The following is an 18240-nucleotide window of genomic DNA, read 5'->3' on the forward strand; positions in this document are numbered from 1 at the left end:
GAGTTTTGGACGAGTTTGTACGTTCTCCCCGCACAGTTACAGGTTAATTGGCTTCCGTACACATTGTAAATTGTCCCGAATGTGTGGGATAGTGCAAGTGCGTGGGGATGGCTGGTCGGCGCAAACTTGGTGGACCAAAGGACCTGTTTCCACGTGGTATCTCTAGACTAAACAAAATTGTCACCAAACCCGCCGACAAGGCAAGGGAGGTGCCAGTGTAGTCTGGCGTGCTGACAAAAAGAAAAACATCAGGACCCACCTAGAGGAGGTGCTGCTGCTGCTGCTGCTGCTGCTGCTGCTGCCTGAACCTCTGGGTCACTCCAGCATTTTGTGTCTGTGCAAAGTTGATGTGGACTCCGGTTCCTGGCGAATCCAAGCCAGGTTTTCGCGTCTGCAGTGCCTGAAGCAGACAAGGGGAAATGTTGAGTGTTATTGGATAGCCAAATGTGTCTCAGATCGCTCTCTCTCTCGCCCTCTCACTCTTCCCTCTAGTGTTTACTCCACGTTGTCTCGGAGCGCAAAGACTGGTACCATCCACCAGAACATGAACAGATAAGACAGACCCTCTCTCCTGGAGAGTTTTCTCTGCACAGTTTTTTGATCTGCACCGACCTGGATCGTTATTTTAAAACTTGCCCCCGGATAAGCAACACATAATTACAGCAGAGGTGGGAAAAGTTTGACTTTTTTTTTTCCTCCTTGAATTTATCCTCCTGCTTCGGAAGGCGCGGAGAGAGAGAGAGAGAGAGAGAGAGAGAGAGAGAGAGTGAGAGACCAGAGGTGGCAGCAGGGGCGTTGGATACACCTTGATGACTGTTCGCCGTTTAATCTCCAGCTTTAGCTCCATTGATCGGGGCTAGTTCAACGCGCAGCCCCTTTCAAGTTGGAAGGGATCTCTCGGCACCTGGTGGCTCGGTATCTTTCTGGGGGGAAACTCTGTCCAATTTCCCCCCTCCGCCCCCCTGTCCCCCCCCTATCCTCCCCACCTTCTCTCCGACCCCGCTCTACTGCAAAGCATGGGGGCAGACCAGTGTGGAATAAACGCGAAGAAGTTATTTCGACTCTTGCTGTTACCTGCGCTGGCTGCGGTGGCGGACCTACGGACATCTCAAGGTAAGGACCGGGCAGGGAGACTGGAGAGGGGAGTGGATGAGTGGTTGGAGAGGGGAGGGAGGGAAGGGAGTGGGAGATAGAGGGCGAAGAGAGAGGGATGGGGAGAGGAGAGAGTGTGGTGGATAGGGAGAGAGGAGGGGTGGGGAGGGGGAGAGAGAGAAAGGGGGACACGGGGAGAGGAGAGAGGGACAGGGAGAGGGTGGTGGAGAGGAAGGGGGTGGGAGAGAGACAGGGAGAGAGTGTGGTGGATAGGGAGAGAGGAGGGGTGGGGGGGGAGAGAGAGAGAGAGAAAGGGGGACACGGGGAGAGGAGAGAGGGACGGGGAGAGAATTTGGTGGATGGAGAGAGGGACGGGGAGAGGGTGAGGGTGGTGGAGAGGAAGGGGGTGGGAGAGAGACAGGGAGAGGAGAGTGTGTGGTGGTAGTGAGAAAGGAGGGCGGGAGAGAGAGAGAGTTGGGGAGAGGAGTGCGGTGGACAGTGGGAGAGGAAGGGGATTCGGAGAGGGGAGAGGACAGAGTATGGTGGATGTGGAGAGAGGAGAGTTAGAGAGAGAGAGGGAGAGGGGGGCAGGGAGAAGAGTGTTTGTAGGACAGGGAGGTGAGAGAGGACGGGAAGACGAGGGAGGGAGGGACGGGAAGAGGCTTGAGTGTGGTGGGCATTGGGAGAGGAGATGATCGGGGAAGAGAGAAGGGGACCAATGGAAGAAAGTCGTGAGGAGGGCGAGTGGAGAGGTGGTGGGGGAGAGGTGATACAGGGATGAGACAGACTGAGACAGAGAGTGGATGTGGGGAGAGGGGACACGGGAGAGGAGAGGGGGGGAGGAAAGAGAGAATGGACAGGAGCGAGGGGTAGAGAGACGGGGAAGAGGGGAGGGGAAGAGAGGGGGAAGAGAAAAAGTGGTGGAGAGGAGAGAGAAAGACGAGGTCAGAGGAGAGATGAACAGAAGAGGGAGAGACGAGAGAGGAAAGAGGGGGCAGGAGCGAGGAGAAAGAGATGACAACAGAGGAGAGGGGAAGAGATAGAAAGGTGGGGTAGAAGAGAGTGGAGATATAAAAGTGCAGAAAGAGAGAAGGGATGAGAGGCAGAAAGGGGTAGAGAGAGAGAGGGGACGAAAGGAGGGGAGAGGGAGAAGGGGGCAGGCAGGGATTGAGGGAGGACAGGGAACTGGGAGAGGGAGATGGTGAAGGGGGTGGGGAAGGTGGGGTAGGAGAGTGTAGGCAGAATGGGTGCAGAAAGAGAGAGAATGAACCAGGGAGGGAAAGAGAGAGGACAGAGAACTAAGTGGGCTAGAGGGGAAAGAGAGAGGGGGGTAGGAGATGTAGTGGGTGGGGAAGATGGTGGGTCAGAGTGAGAGGGGGAAAGAGAACGAGAGAGAGAGAGAGAGAGGGGGGGGACAGGGAACCAGGCGGGGGGAGAGGGGATGGCGAAGAGAGGGAAATAAGTTGGGGTAGATGGGTGCAGAGAGAGAGGGGGGGTGAAAGAGAGAGCGAGAGAGACAAGGAACTAGGCGGGGAGAGGGGATGGCGAAGGGTGGGTGGAAGGAGCGGCTTGGAGGGGAGGGGGGGGGGGGTTGAGAACAGGCGACACAAGCCAAGCCAAGCCGCTGGGTGTTGTGCAAGCTGAGGAGAGGCGGGGGTGTGGGTCGGGGCATGCTGGTTGGCAGAGCAAGTTACTGCCCCACCGATGGGTTTAGCAAGGGGATGGATATCTCTGACTGTTACCAGCGTGTTAGCTTGAGGCGGTTGTCCTGGTCAGGTCAAGTCAAGTCAATTTTATTTGTATAGCACATTTAAAAACAACCCACGTTGACCAAAGTGCTGTACATCTGATTAGGTACTAAGGAAAAAAATGAAACATACAGTAGCACGTAAACATAACAGCACATACAAAACAGTTCACAGCGCCTCCTCAATGGGCCTCAAACGCTAGGGAGTAGAAATAGGTTTTGAGCCTGGACTTAAAGGAGTGGATGGAGGGGGCAGTTCTGATGGGGAGAGGGATGCTGTTCCACAGTCTAGGAGCTGCAACCGCAAAAGCGCGGCCGGGCTGTTGTATACAATGCTGTGCGCTGCAGATCTCCCTGTAATGTGTTACTCTGCGGGGCTCTGCGGCAGCCCGGACCGCTGTCGCTTTCAATGAACCAGCAATAGTAGTGGAGAGATGGAAATGTTAGCTGGAAACACAAACATGAATGGACCGCTCCCCCCGGCAAGACTGAAGGGGCGAAGAAGATACAATTGCGCCTTAAGTTTGTCTTAATGTGCATCTTGCTGTAGCCACGCCGAGCCCTAGGCATCCAGCCTGGGAGAGTTGGTTGACTTTGACCAGGGGCAGGGGCTTGCTTGGTGGGCGGAGGTACACGGATTGATAAGGGAATAATCCAGCTTTACAATACAATCGATTAAAATTGCCGCATTTGCTTCTTGTTTTGCTGGTGATGGACATTAAGTCTTAACGACCGCTCGGGAGAGCGGCGATAGGTAGGGGGGGGGGGGGGGGTAGGGGGGGGGGAGAGACCCTTCACTTAACAGCAGGCTTAAAGCAGCACAAATCGGCCAGCGATCGATGTTAAAAGAAACCCGATATTCATGGTAACGCTGGCAGCGCAGAGAGCCAGGGCCAGTGAGTGTGAATGAAGCCTTAAGTCCTGATGTCTATCTGACTCCCCCTTTCTCAATGCGTCTGTGGTACCTGATGCACGAAACAGCTACTATTTCAGTGAGAAAAATCCACCCCCTCCCTCCCTCCCTTCCTCCCTCCCTCTCTGCTTTTGCAAAGATTCGCCGCAATATTAACGAGAGAGCAACGTATTAATTTAGAGAGAGCTCTTTCATCAACACTGTGTGTGTGTGTGTGTGTGTGCGCGTACAGGAAGATATAAGATTTCGAAACCGTGAGTAAAAGTGCAGGCTTTTTATTTTTTTAATTCTGACTTTTATTTTCTGTCTGTGTCGTGGCGCCGGCGGCAATTAAATTGGTTATCAGTTTGGTTCGCAGCTGGGAGGAGGAGTGTGTAGGATGTTTCCAGAGGCGGGGAGCAGCTGGGGGAATTGGCTGGGGCTGGGGTGGTGCGAAGTGAGAGCGAGAGAAAAGCACTTAGTTGGTTTGGACTCACTCTCACTCTCACTCTCACTCTCACTCTCACTCTCACTCTCACTCTCACTCTCACTCTCACTCTCACTCTCACTCTCACTTTCACTCTCACTCTCACTCTCACTCTCTCTCGCGCACACACACACACACACACACACACACACACACACACAGGGCTAATCAGTCCCAGGGAGAGTCATAATAGAGTCATACAGTGTGGGAACAGGCCTTTCCGCCCAACTTGCCCATACCGGGCAACATGTCCCAGCTACACTAGTCTCACCTGCTGCGTTTGGTCTATATCCGTCCAAACCTATCCTATCAATGTACCTATCTAACTGTTTCTTAAAATGTTGGGATAGTCCCTGCCTCAACTACCTCCTCTGGCAGCTTGTTCCTTACACCCATCACCCTTTGTGTGAAAAAGTTACCCCTCAGATTCCTATAAAATCTTTTCCCCTTCACCTTGAACCTATGTCATCTGGTCCTCGATTCACCTACTCTGGGCAAGAGACTCTGTGCATCTACCCAATCTATTCCTCTCATGATTTTATACAACTCAATAAGACCCCCCCCCCCCCCCCTCATCCTCCTGCGCTGCAAGGAATAGAGTCCCAGCCTACTCAACCTCTCCCGATAGCTCAGACCCTCTTGCCCTGGCAACATCCTCGTAAATCTTCTCTGTTCCCTTTCCAGAAACATGTTGAACAAGACCTTAGACAGGTACATGGATAGGACAGGTTTAGAGGGATATGGACCAAACTCAGGCAGGTGGGACTAGTGTAGATGAGGCATGTTGGTTGGTGTGGGCAAGTTGGGCTGAAGGGCCTGTTTCCATGCTGTATCGTTCTATGACTTTAAAGACCGATATATGATAATTTTTCTCACTAAGGCTGTCGTATCTTTGGGACATCTCCCCACAAAGGGCAGTGAAAGCAATGTCTTTGAATATCATGAGTTCATAAATTGGAGGAGCAGAAATAGGCCTTTCCACCCCTCAAGTCACTCCATTGTTCAATCATGGCTGATCTATCTTTCCCTCTCAACCCCACTCTCCTGTCTTCTCCACATAACCCGTGACACCCTTACTAATCAAAAATCTATCAATCTCCACTTTAAAAATATCCATTGATGGCCTCCACAGCCTTCTGTGTCAATGAATTCCACAGATTCACCACCCTCTGACTAAAGAAATTCTTCCTCATCTCCTTTCTAAAGGTACGTCCTTTTATTCTCAGGCTATGGCCTCTGGTTCCGCTAGTGGAAACTTCCTCTCCACATCCATTCTATTCAGGCCTTTTTCAATTCGGCAAGTTTCGGTAAGGTCACCCCTCATCTTTCTAAACTCCAGCGAGTACTGGCCCAGTGATGTCAAATGCTCACCATATGTTAACCCAATCATCCCTGGGATCATTCTTGTAAACCTCCTCTGGACCCTCTCCAAAGCCAGACAGAGTTGACGTGGGTAGGCTTTTCCCTTTGAGAGTGGGGAAGATTCCAACAAGGGGACATAGCTTCAGAATTGAGGGACAAAGGTTTAGGGGTAACATGAGGGGGAACTTCTTTACTCAGAGGGTTGTGGCTGTATGGAATGGGCTTCCGGTGGAAGTGGTGGAGGCTGGCTCGATTTTATTATTTAAGAGTAAATTGGATAGGTATATGGATAGGAGGGGATTGGAGGGTTATGGTCTGAGTGCAGGTAGATGAGACTAGGTCAGGGAGAATGGTCGGCGTGGACTGGTAGGGCCGGACAGGCCTGTTTCCATGCTGTAGTTGTTATATGTTATATGTTATATGTTATATGTTATCCTTCCTTAGATATGGTGCCCAAAACTGCTCACCATATTCCGAATGCTATCCAACCTTAGAAAGCCTTAGCCTTATTTTTGTATTCTAACCCTCTTGAAATAAATGCATTTGCCTTCCTTACTACTGACTTGACTTGCAAATTAATTTTTTGGTGAATCCTGCACCAGCACTCCAGAATCCCTTTGCACCCCTGATTTCTGAATTCTCTCCCCATTTAGAGAATAATTCATGCCTTTATTCCTTGTACCAAAATGCATGACTCATGATTATCTGGTAGATGGAGGTGGATTCTTGATAAATAAGGGGTTGAGAGTTGATTAGGAATGCGGGTTTGAGATTACATATGGATCAAGGTTCTTATAAAATTACAGAATGGCCTATGCTTGCTCCTAATTCTTGCTCATATACACATTGATATGAACATGCCGAGGAGGGATTCAATGTTTTAACGCCACCATAATGTGCACAGTTTCATAAATGCTGGAAAGATGGAGGGGCATTTGTAAGCTAAGATAAATGACATTTGTGAAGTAAGGTAAATGTGGTGGGGAAATGTGGGAGAGAGTTGTTTAACATGGAGAATGTGGAATCTACAGGTGTAGTTATGGAGGTGAATAGCACAGGTACACATGAGGGAGCTAGATACACACTTGTGACACAAAGAGGCTGTGTTGGTCAGGGAAGACCATAGAGTCACACAGCACAGAAACAGAGTAGGAAGGAACTACAGATCCTGGTGTAAACCGAAGAAAGACACAAAAAGCTGGAGTAACTCAGTGGGTCAAGCAGCATCTCTGGAGAAAAGGAATAGGTGATGTTTTGGGTCGAGACCCTTCTTCAGACTGAGAGTCAGGGGATGGGGAAACTAGAGATATGAAAAGGTACAAATAACTAATGAATGAAAGGCATGAAAAGAACAAATCACAGCCAGTCAGGTGATCAAGGAAAGGTGGAGCCCACAATGGTCTATTGTTGGTCATGGAGAAGGTGATAACAAGTGGATACAAACAGTGAAACTAATTGGATGACTACAGTGGGGAGGGATGGGGAGAGAGAGGGAGTGCAAGGGTTACAGCACAGAATCAGGCCCTTACCCAAATCATCCATGCTGAACAAGATGCCCCATTACACTTGTCATATTTGCTGCATTTGGCCCATATACTAAATCTTTCCTATCCATGTCCCCTTCTTTTAAATGGTGTTACATTACCTGCCTCCTCTGGCAGCTCATTCCATACACCCACCACCCTCTGTGTGGAAAAGGTTGTCCCTCTGGTTCCCATTAAATCCTTCCCATCTCACTTTAAACCCGTGTCTTCCGAAGGGCCTGTTCCTGTGCCGAGTGTGCGTGTTTGCACGAGTCTGTGTGCGTGTGCAGAAAGCTTGCAAAGGAGAGAATGCTCCAGCAAATTACTCCAATTCCCATGGAGCGTCATATTCTGAAGGAGCATTGTGGAAAATGCTTCCCGGCGCTGAAACTGCTGAGAGATAATGTCATCAAGCCTGGTCACGGGGGAAGTTCCGATAACACCGGCACAACTCATTGGGTTAGGTTTAAGGTTTCACTACACACAGTGTGCCCAATTCCCTCTTCTCCTCTAATATAATCAAGTGATGATCTAATCATTACACCGAAGGTCTGAAACACAAACTACCTCATCGGATGGCAAAGTGATACCACGAGCCTACTCAGGTTGAATATAGGAGGGGAAAGAATTGTTGCCCGACTGGCTGTGAAAAGCTGTCTGTTTTTTCTGACAAAAGCATCTGTGGAAAGATCCATTTTGAAAAATGATTGCTCAAAATGTCTTTGTGCATCTCTCCCAGAGCTGTCGTTAGGATACCAGTGCATAATGTTTAGGTTTATTATTGTCATATATACCAAGGTACAGTATGAAGTTTATTGTCATGCGTGCCAAGGTACAGTGTTTAGTTTATTGTCACATGTACTGAGGTACAGTGTTTAGTTTATTGTCATATGCACTGAGGTACAGTGAAGAGCTTTTTGTTGCGTGCTATCCAGTCAGTGGAAAGGGTATGCATAATTACAATCAAGCCGTCCACAGTGTACAGATACAGGATATAGCATTGTGACAAGCTTTGTTTTGTATGCTTTCCAATTAGATCAGATAGTACTGTGCATAAATACAATCAAGTCAAAATGAAGTGCAATAGTTAGAGGAAGATACAGAGTGCAGAATATAGTTCTCTGCGTTTTAGGTTTATTATTGTCATGTGTAGCGTGGCGTAATGAAATGTTTTGCTTACTTTGTGTGCAATCCATTCAGATCAGGTAATGCTAAACATAAATACAATCATGTCAAACTGCAGTAGGTAGAGTAAAGGGGAAGATACAGAGTGCAGTACATAGTTCCCAGCATTGTAGAGCATCAGATCCAGAGACAATGTCCAATGTCCACAATAGGGTAGAGGTGAATCGGACGGTACCTTAGCTCATGGAAGGGCCATTCAGAAGCTTGATAACATAGGGGAAGAAGCTGTTCCTGAGTCTGGTGGTGCGCGCTTTCAAGCTTCTGCATCTTCTGATGTATTTCCTTGACATAAAATTTCCATTTCAAGCACAACAGTTGTAAAATAAAACATTTTCAACAACCGGGTGAGGAAGGGTGTACTTTGAGGTATCAAGGTAGTCCTTGCTTCTTCGCCCTCCAGATGCATTTTCCAAGTGTATTGACCATTTATTTATTGAGTTACGCATTTTGTGAATAAATACCTTCGATTTGTACCAGCATCTGCAGTTATTTTCTTATACCATTTATTTATTGTCATGTGTACAGTGACAAGCTTGTTCCGCATGCCATCCACTCAAATCATGCTGTACATCTCTGGAACAGCGTGCAAGGATATAACAGCCTTAGTGAGCAACATTGTTTTATATCTGTCCTTAAGTGAGCGATCCCTTATCGATGTCACTTTCCGATGATATCTTGCAACTTCCAAGTCTCTGAAAAGTCTAATTTTGGTCCAAAGAAATTGGCAATTCCTTATATTTCTCCCTTTAAGTCGCGGCATCCTGGCGGTGCAGAATTGGTGAAGTAGGGGTCGGTCGGCCCAATGCCATGCTATCAGCCCCTTCTACCACCGCTTCGTGCTGCTGCCGCAGGCTGCGCATATAAGACTTGGGAGCAGAATGAGGCCATTCGGTCCATCGAGTCTGCTCCGCCATTTGATCATGGCTGATTTATTTTTCCCTCTCATCCCCATTCTCCTGCCTTCTCTGTATAACTTTTGACGACCTTACCAATCAAGAGTCTGTCAATCTCCACCTTAAACATAGCCAATGACTTGGCCTCCACAGCCGTCTGTGACAATGAATTCCACAGATTCACCACCCTCTGGCTAAAGAAATTCCCCCTCATCTCTATTCTAAATGTACGTCTTTTTATTCTGAGGCTGTGCCCTCTGGTCCATGACTCTTCAACTAGTGGAAACCTCCTCTCCACATTCACTCTATCCAGGCCTTTCACTATTCGGTGCGTTTCAATGAGGTTCCCCCTCATCCTTCTAAGCTCCAGTGAGTACAAGCCCAGGGTCATCAAATGGTCATTATACCCAATCAGCCCCAGGATGATTCTCATTCTCGTAAACTTCCTCCTCTGGACCCTCTCAAATGTCAGCACACCCTTCCTTTGATGTGGGGCGCAAAACTGCTCACAATACTCCAAATGCGGTCTGACCAGTGCCTTATAAAGCATCGGCATTACATCCCTAGTTTTGTATTCCAGTCCTCTTGAAATGAATGCGAGCATTGCATTTGCCTTCCTTACTACTGATTCAACTTGCAAATTAACCTTTGAAACCTCACAGCGATGTCTTTTTAAAAACCCCAATTTCATTTTTGTAGTAGTTTGCATCAGCCTGTTGCACAGCAGTTTCACCTGCCCTAGTAAACCTTGTCCTTCACAGCTGAGGAGCTTCTTAATAATTCATGTGCAGTGAATGAAGGAAAGGTTGGGGTGATTTTACTTCGATCCTTGTGTGTTCCTATTCTGCTAAGGTTTCTGCAGAAACACAACCGGTCTTCACAGACTTTTGTTTGATTCAATTAATAATTTTTCATAATTTTTATTAATTCTCAGGCTCCCTTTAGACTTTTTGGACTTTGACGATGCTGTGTAGAAACAGGCCCTTCGGCCCACCGAGTCCATGCCAACCAGTGATCACCCTGTACACTAACACCATCCTACACGCTAGGGACAATTTTCAACTTTTTACCTAAGCCTACAAACCTGTACGTCTTTGGAGTGTTGGAGGAAACCGGAGCACCCGGAGAAAACCTACGTGGTCACAGGGAGAACGTATAAAACTCAGTGCAGACAGCATCCGTATTCAGGATCAAACTCTGCTCTCTGGCGCTGTAAGGCAGCAAATCGACTGCTGAGCCACTGTGCCTCCCCAAATTCTACCCAACCAGAATAACGGTGTAATAACAAGAAATTGCAGATGCTTGTTTATACTAAAGAAAGACACAAAATGGTGGAGTAACTCAGCGGGTCAGGCAGCATCTCTGGAGAAGATGGATGGGTGACGTTTCAGGATCCTTCTTCAGACATAGAATATCTATGCAAAGGACTATTCCTTTAATCCTGAACGCTGAGATTATTGTGTCTTGTGGGGCCTGTCAGGCTAATGACAGTGACATACAGACAAAGTAGGCTGGTAAGAGCACAGTGATTGATGAATCAGAAACTTATTGATTATTAAACTCTTAATCGAATAATCATTGCTGTGATCCTGGTTTTGCTAATCAGGCCACAGACAGTGACCGAGGTGGTTAATGATCTGTGATAACACAGATCACTTGGTTAGACAGTGAATGTGGAACATTGAGCAGCGTCGTACAGCAGCCCCACAATGTCCCTGGTTCATCATGATGGCACGTTAAATTATAAAAAGACAAAGTGCTGGGCTAACTCAATGGATCAGACATAATCTCTTGAGGACATGGACTTTCAGGTTGGGACCTTCCTTCAGATTGAAGAAGGGTTTTGGCCTGGAATATCACCTATCCACAAGGGTAAATAATCACAAATTGTTATTTTATAACTATTTAGTATTTTAATTTTGTTCATGATTTCTGTTTTTTTTACTTGGTTCATTGGTTTTGAATTAACTTTCAAATGTCCAAATGAATCTCAACATTTAGGTCTGAAATGTCACCGATCCATTTTCTCCATAGATGCCGCCTGACCTGCTGTGTTACTCCAGCACTTTCTGTCTTATTTGTATGCGGAACCAGTACTGCGGTTCCGTGTGTCGACATGGGCCACGTTAAATAACCTCCACCGTCAGCATCTGACTCATATCCCCCTCTGTTTAAAAACAAAGTTGCCCAGCACATCTCGCACAAGTGACGGTGGTGCAGTGGTAGAGTTACTGCCTCACAACGCCAGTGACTTGGTTTCGGTCTTGACTACGGGTGCTGTCTGTACATAGGTTTTCCCCGGGTGCTCTGGTTTCATCCCACACTCCAAATACATACAGGTTTGGAGGTTAATTGGCTTCGGTAAAAAACATATTGTCCCTAGTGTGTGGGATAGGGCCAGTGTGTGAGGATCGCTAGTTGGCACGGACTCATTGGGCCAAAGGGCCTGTCTCTGCACTGTATCTCCAAACTAAACAGGTCTCCCCTCAACCTCTGATGCTCCAGTGAAAACAATCTAAGTTGGTCCAACCCTGTTGCAAATCCCCTCTAATCCAGGCAGCATTCTGGTAAACCTCTTCTGCACCCTCTCTAAATCTTCCACATCCTGTAAACGGAGTGAACAGAACTGCATGCAACACTGCAAATGTTTTAATAATCAAAGTTCTATAAAGCTGCAACAAGCTGCAGAGAGACTTCCTGACTCTCACACTGGTCTTGTTTTGTGCAAGAATTTTATTATAATTCTCCTTTTCCGTTTAGTTTTAGTTTCTGGATACTGCCTGGAGTCTGAGTCCGTGCTGACCATCGATACACTAGTTCTATCCGATACACTAGGGGCAATTTGCAGAAGCCAATTAACCTACAAACGTGCATATCTTTGGGATGTGGGAGGAAACCAGAACACCTGGAGAAAACCCACACAGTCGCAGGGAGAATGTACAAACTCCGCACACAGACAACACCCGTAGTCAGGATCGAACCCGGGTCTCTGGCGCTGTAAGGCAGCAGCTCTACTGCTGCGCCATTCCTGGTTTGATAAACTAGATTGCTTCTTTTTTGAAAGCCCGCCAACTGATTTGAAGGAAGGCATGGCTTTAGCATGGGTGGCCTGTGATTTAATGATTGGCCTCATTAGTTAGCGGAGCCAGAGTTCACTTGCTGATAATTGCAAGGGGCAGCTTGTGGCTAAGAGGCTGGGAGTCTGGCAGGGTGGCGTGGCAGCTGAACAGGGAGCAGGGCACACTTAACTCAGACCTGCGCACAGACACAGGCCAATTACTGTCACTTCAGCGTAAATGAATCGATCCCTGGGACTCGGGAGGTTGTAGCTCCATAATGTCTGATACGTCTCTGGGGGACTGCATCCTTGAGCAGTGTATCAGTGCCGGTACACAATGGTAGTGAAGACTCCGTGCAGCCATCTCACTGGGCCCTAGGCTTTCCATTGGCTAGGGCAATGTCCGATTCCCCCCTATCCCATGACAGACATTGGACTTTGTCTATGGAACTACTGAACTACAATGCTGAGAAGTATATTCTGCACTTTGTATCTTCCCCTTTGTTCTATCTATTGTACCTGAGTTTGGCCTCATTGTATGTTTACTCTTTAGTTTAGAGATACAGCATGGAAACGTGCACCTCAGACCACTCAGTCCGCTCCGACCAGCGATCCCCGCACACTATCCGACACACACTAGGGGCATTTTACAATTTTACCGAATACAATGAACCTACAAACCTGCAAGTCTTTGGAGTGTGGGAGGAAACCAGTGCACCCGGTGAAAACCCACGCGGTCACGGGGAGAACGTATAAACTCCACACAGACAGCACCTGTAGACAGGATGGAACCCGGGTCTCTGACGCTGTAACGCTGCAACTCTACTGCTGCGCCCCTGGAAGAGTGGACAAAGGATAGTGATGAAAAGGACACAAAAGGGTGTCAGATAATGAGAGAAGAGGAGTGAAATGTAAAGCCAGGGGGAGGGGTGTGGGTGGATGGGGATGTGGGTGGATGGGGATATGGGTGGATGGGGATATGGGTGGATGGGGATATGGGTGGATGGGGATATGGGTGGATGGGGATATGGGTGGATGGGGATATGGGTGGATGGGGATATGGGTGGATGGGGATATGGGTGGATGGGGATATGGGTGGATGGGGATATGGGTGGATGGGGATATGGGTGGATGGGGATATGGGTGGATGGGGATATGGGTGGATGGGGATATGGGTGGATGGGGATGTGTGTGGGTGAGCAGGAGGGGCAATGGAGTGCACATTGGTTGGGGAGGGGTCGAGGGGGTCACAGGAATGAGAGGGGGTGAAAAAAGGTGGGGGGGGGGGGTGGGTTTGTTCCCAAAAACTAGAGAATTCATACAATTGTACAGCACAGGAACAGGCCCTTCGGCCCGCAATATCTGTGTTTAGTTTAGTTTATTATTGTCACGTGTACTGAGGTAGAGTGGAAAGCTTTATGTTGCGTGCTATCCAGTCTGCGATAAGACTATGTACGATTACAATCAAGCCGTCCACAGTGTACAGATGCCGAACATGATGCCAAATTAAACTAATTTCCAAATATAAAATGACGAAATTCTGAGAGGCATAAATAGGACAGGCAGAACCATTTTCCCAGGGTAGAAATGTCCAATCAACAGCATAGCTTTACGGTGAGAGGGGCAAAGTTTAAAAGAGATGTGCGGGCAAGTTTGTTTTGCACAAAGAGTGTTGGGGACCTGGACTGCGCTGCCAGGGGTGGTGGTTGGAGCATATACGATCGTGGTGTTTAAGAGACTTTTGGACAGGCACATACATGGATATGCAGGAAATGGAGGCATATGAATTATGTGCAGTCAGATCAGAGTTGGTCGGCATCATGTTTGGCATTGATATTACGGGCCAAAGGTCGGCATGGTCGAGTTGAGCCGAAGGGCCTGTTTCCATGCTGTACGACTCTGTGACTCTTTCTATGAGGAAAGAAGCATCAGTATGCATCAGCATTACCTTTATCCTGTACTTGTGCACTGTGGTCAGCTCAATTGTAATGTGTAGTCGTTCCACTGACTGGATAGCACGCAACAAGAAAGCTTTTCATTGTACCTCGGTACGTGTGACAATAAACTAAACTAAACAGCAGAAAACATCCTCTGTCAACACAGCACTTAAGTCACTCATAGAGCCATACTGTATGGAAACAGGCCCTTCAGCTCAACTTGCCCACACCGACCAACATGCCCCATCTACACTAGTCCCACCTGCTTGCATTTGGCCCATATCCCTCTAAACCTGTCTAAACGTTTCTTAAATGTTGCGATAGTATCTGCCTCAACAACCTCCTCCAGCAGTTCGGGTTCCTAATAAATCTTTCCCCTTCTCACCTTCAATCCATATCCTGTGGTTCTCGATTCCCCTACTCTGGGCAAGAGACTCGATCAATACCCGATCTATTCCTCTCATGATTTTGTACACCTCGATAAGATCACCCCATCACCACTCTTTGAAGTACGATTTGAACCCGTAAGTCTTAAGCACTCGGCTACGATGCTGATCCAGAGAACGACCTTCCCTCCTCCCATGCTCCTGCCATCTCCACCAGTCACCATAGTGCGTCACCAACCCTGGGGGACAGGGATCGATCGACCAGGTGGGCTGACTGCTGGACCTCAACTGCACCAACAGAGGGAGCAGTGGAGCAGAGGACAGGTGCTTCATGGACAAGGGGTGAGGTAAAGGAGCAATTGTGGGCCCTTGCACCCTTCCTGGGTCAGTCACTGACGAGGTTTAATGACGCTGAGGTCCTCGGCTACACTAAGACCCTTCATTGGTTATAAAATACAGTGAAGCTCAATGAAAAGGAATGTGAATTATGGTACGTCCGTGCAAATGTTTCACAATGGGATACAGCACGTGGTAATTTAGCTCGAGCAAGACTTCTTATCTCCATCTTGGCGCAGAGTCCCTTACCTGCCCCCCTCTCCCTCCCCCCTCACTCACTCACTCACTCACTCACTCACTCACTCACTCACTCACTCACTCACTCACTCACTCACTCACTCACTCACTCACTCACTCACTCACTCACTCACTCACTCACTCACTCACTCACTCACTGCAGTGGGTTTCTACAGCAGGTTGTGGATGACATTGAGTCTGATAAGATTATACTCCTGCCAGAGATAAAGGGAGATGCAAAATCCTGCAGCTGCTGGAGATGGCAAGTAAAGTAAATAATTAAAGGGGAACAGTGATAACAGAACGTAGAGCAGCACAGCACAGGAACCATTATGGCCCATAATGTCCGTGCGGGACATGAATGCCAAGACAAACCGATCTCTTCTGTCTGCACGTGATCCACATCCCTCCATTCCCTGCATATCCATGTGTCCATCTAAAAGCTTCTTAAACGCCACTATCGTATCTGCCTCCAGCACCAACTCTGGCAGTGCCTTCCAGGCACTCACCACTCAGCTTTTGAAAAAGAACAAACTTGGATTGTTTGTGCAGGAAGGAACTGCAGATGCTGGTTTACACCGAAGACAGACACAAAAAGCTGGAGTAACTCAGCGGGCCAGGCAGCATCTCTGGAGAGAAGGAATGGGTGACGTTTCGGGCGAGACCCAAAGGGTCTCGACCCAAAGTGTCACCCATTCCTTCTATCCAGAGATGCTGCCTGTTTCACTGAGTTACTTCAGCATTTTGTGTCAAAGCCTGGATTGTTCTCTCTGGAAGGCCGGAGGTTGATAGGAGACCCGATAGAAATAATTTTAAAAATGAAGCATAGATTGGGTAGACAGTCAGAACCTTTTTTCCCCAGGATGGAAATGTCAAAGACTAGAGGGTACAGCTTTGAGCTGAGAAGGGCAAAGTTTAAATGATGTTATTGAGATGCGTGGGGCAACTTTTTTTTTACACGGAGGGTGGTGGGTGTATGGAACATGCTGCCAGGGGTGGTGGTGGCGGCAGATAGAACAGTGGTGTTTAGGAGGGTTTTAGATAGGCTCATGGATATGGATCATGTGCAGGCAAATAAGATTAGTTTATCTTGGCGTCGTGTTCTGCACAGATACTGTGGGCCAAAGGGTCTGTTCTTGTGCTGTACTGTTCCATGATCAATGTTGATTCCATGCAGGTTCTAGTGAAGCAGTGACATATACAGACTTGTATATTCGATATGTTGTTGTAACCCTGTGTTTTTGGCTTTGAACTACTCCAGTCACTGGGCTTTGGGTAATAATCAGACTACAGATAGGTTCATCACTTTTCTTTATTCACAAGCAATCACAGTAGCAGGTGTGCTCTACCCACCTGTTCCCCAGGAGATTTCCTGCGCTACATAAAATGCGTCCCCCCATAAAACAATTACCGGTAGAAACTCAAATTAATGTGAGGTATTTCTGACTAACCAAAATCTTATACGATAATAATAATATAGTTAGCAGTTGCACAATAATAACTACACCAATAATTTATAGCAACAATAGCGGCACGGTAGCACAGTAGACGAGTTGCTGCCTTACAGCGCTAGAGACCCGGGTTCGATCCTGACTACGGGTGCTGTCTGTACGGAGTTTGCACGTTCTCCCTGTCACCCCATGGATTTTCTCGGGTGCTCAGGTTTCCTTCCACACTCCAAAGACATGCATGTTTGTAGGTTAATTGGTTTTGGTAAAATTTGTAAACTGTCCCTAGTGTGTAGTACATTGCTAGTGTAGTGATCACTGGTCAGCACGGACTCGGTGGGCCGAAGGGCCTGTTTCCGCACTGTATCTCTAAACTATAAACAGCTAAAAGACTTGGAAGAAGTTGTGAGTGTTGGGGTTTGAGGTGGGACTGTGAGCAGTTTGGTTCGGGACGCTTTAATGTTCCCCAGCCGGTCAGTGGCAGGCACCCTGAGCAGCTTATGAATGGACCACTGTCACGTACAATTTTACACCGTCGGTATGGTGTACACAAAAACAGTGATGGGAAGAATGGTTCCTTGTCTGCTTGAAGGTGTTTAAAACCTCCAACAAAATATCCAATACAGTTGTTGGACTCGAAGGGAGATTCTACTCTGACGGTGTTTCACTGTGTTTGCACCAACGACCGTCAGGGAAAGTGTGGAGACAAAGAACTGATTTATACCAGAGATAGACACAAAGTGCTGGAGTTTCTCAGCGGGTCAAGCAGCATCTCGGGGGAAAAAAGAATCATGAAAGCTGGAAGAAAGCTGGAAAGGGGGTTATTGTAGATAGTGAAGATGGGTGTCAAAGATTACAGCAGGATCTTGATCAGGTGGGCTGAGGAATGGTTGATGGGGTTTATTGCAGAGAAGTGTGAGGTGTTGCACTTTGGGACCACTAACATGGGCAGGGACTACACAGTGAATGGTAGGGCTCTGGGGCGTGTGGTGGAGCTGAGGGATCTTGGAGTGTAGGTACATAGTGCCTTGAAAGTGGCGTCACAGGTGGATAGGGTGGTCACGAAGGCTATCGGCACATTGGCCTTCATGAGTATTGCGTATAGAAGTTGGGAGGTCTTGTTGCAGTTATATAAGATGTTGGTGAGGCCAAATTTAGAGTATTGTGTTCAGTTTTGGTCACCATGTTATAGGAAAGATGTTGTCAAGCTTAAAACGATAGAGAGAAGATTTACGAGAATATCCATAGTAGGGAAATCAAGAACCAATGGACACGAGTTTAAGTGATGAGGGGAAAGATTTAATAGGAATCTAAATAGTAACTTCTTTTACACAAAGGGTGGTGGGTGTATAAAATGAGCTGCTGGAGGAGGTAATTGAGGCAGGTCCCATCGCATTGTTTATGAAACATTTAGACAGGTACATGAATAGGACAGGTTTAGTGTGATATGGGCCAAACACAGACAGGTGGGACTAGTGTAGATGGGGCATGTTGGTCAACATGGGCTAGTTGGGCTGAAGGGGTTGTTTCCATGCTGTATGACTCTGAGATGCGCTGCCTGAACTATTAAGTTACTCCAACACTTTGTGTCCACTATCCGAGAAAGGGTTGTGAAAACTAGGTAGACTCCCATTTTATTTTTGACGCTGTTTTTCTC

General features: G+C 47.7%; 1 protein-coding gene across 4 annotated transcripts in view; it reads left to right on the forward strand.

Moving 5' to 3' along the window:
- Positions 1-289: 289 nt before the first annotated feature.
- The window catches only part of LOC144595568 (netrin receptor UNC5C-like), a 240377-nt gene continuing 222426 nt past the window's right edge, over positions 290-18240 (forward strand). For all 4 annotated transcript variants that reach the window (XM_078403130.1, XM_078403145.1, XM_078403137.1 and 1 more), the window contains exon 1: positions 290-1113. In XM_078403130.1, coding sequence (XP_078259256.1) covers positions 1017-1113 — 97 coding nt within the window. In that variant the 5' untranslated portion in view covers positions 290-1016. The remainder of the gene's footprint in view (positions 1114-18240) is intronic.

The sequence above is a fragment of the Rhinoraja longicauda genome, chromosome 1, assembly GCF_053455715.1.
Source record: "Rhinoraja longicauda isolate Sanriku21f chromosome 1, sRhiLon1.1, whole genome shotgun sequence".
In the NCBI taxonomy this organism is placed as follows: Eukaryota; Metazoa; Chordata; class Chondrichthyes; order Rajiformes; family Arhynchobatidae; genus Rhinoraja; species Rhinoraja longicauda.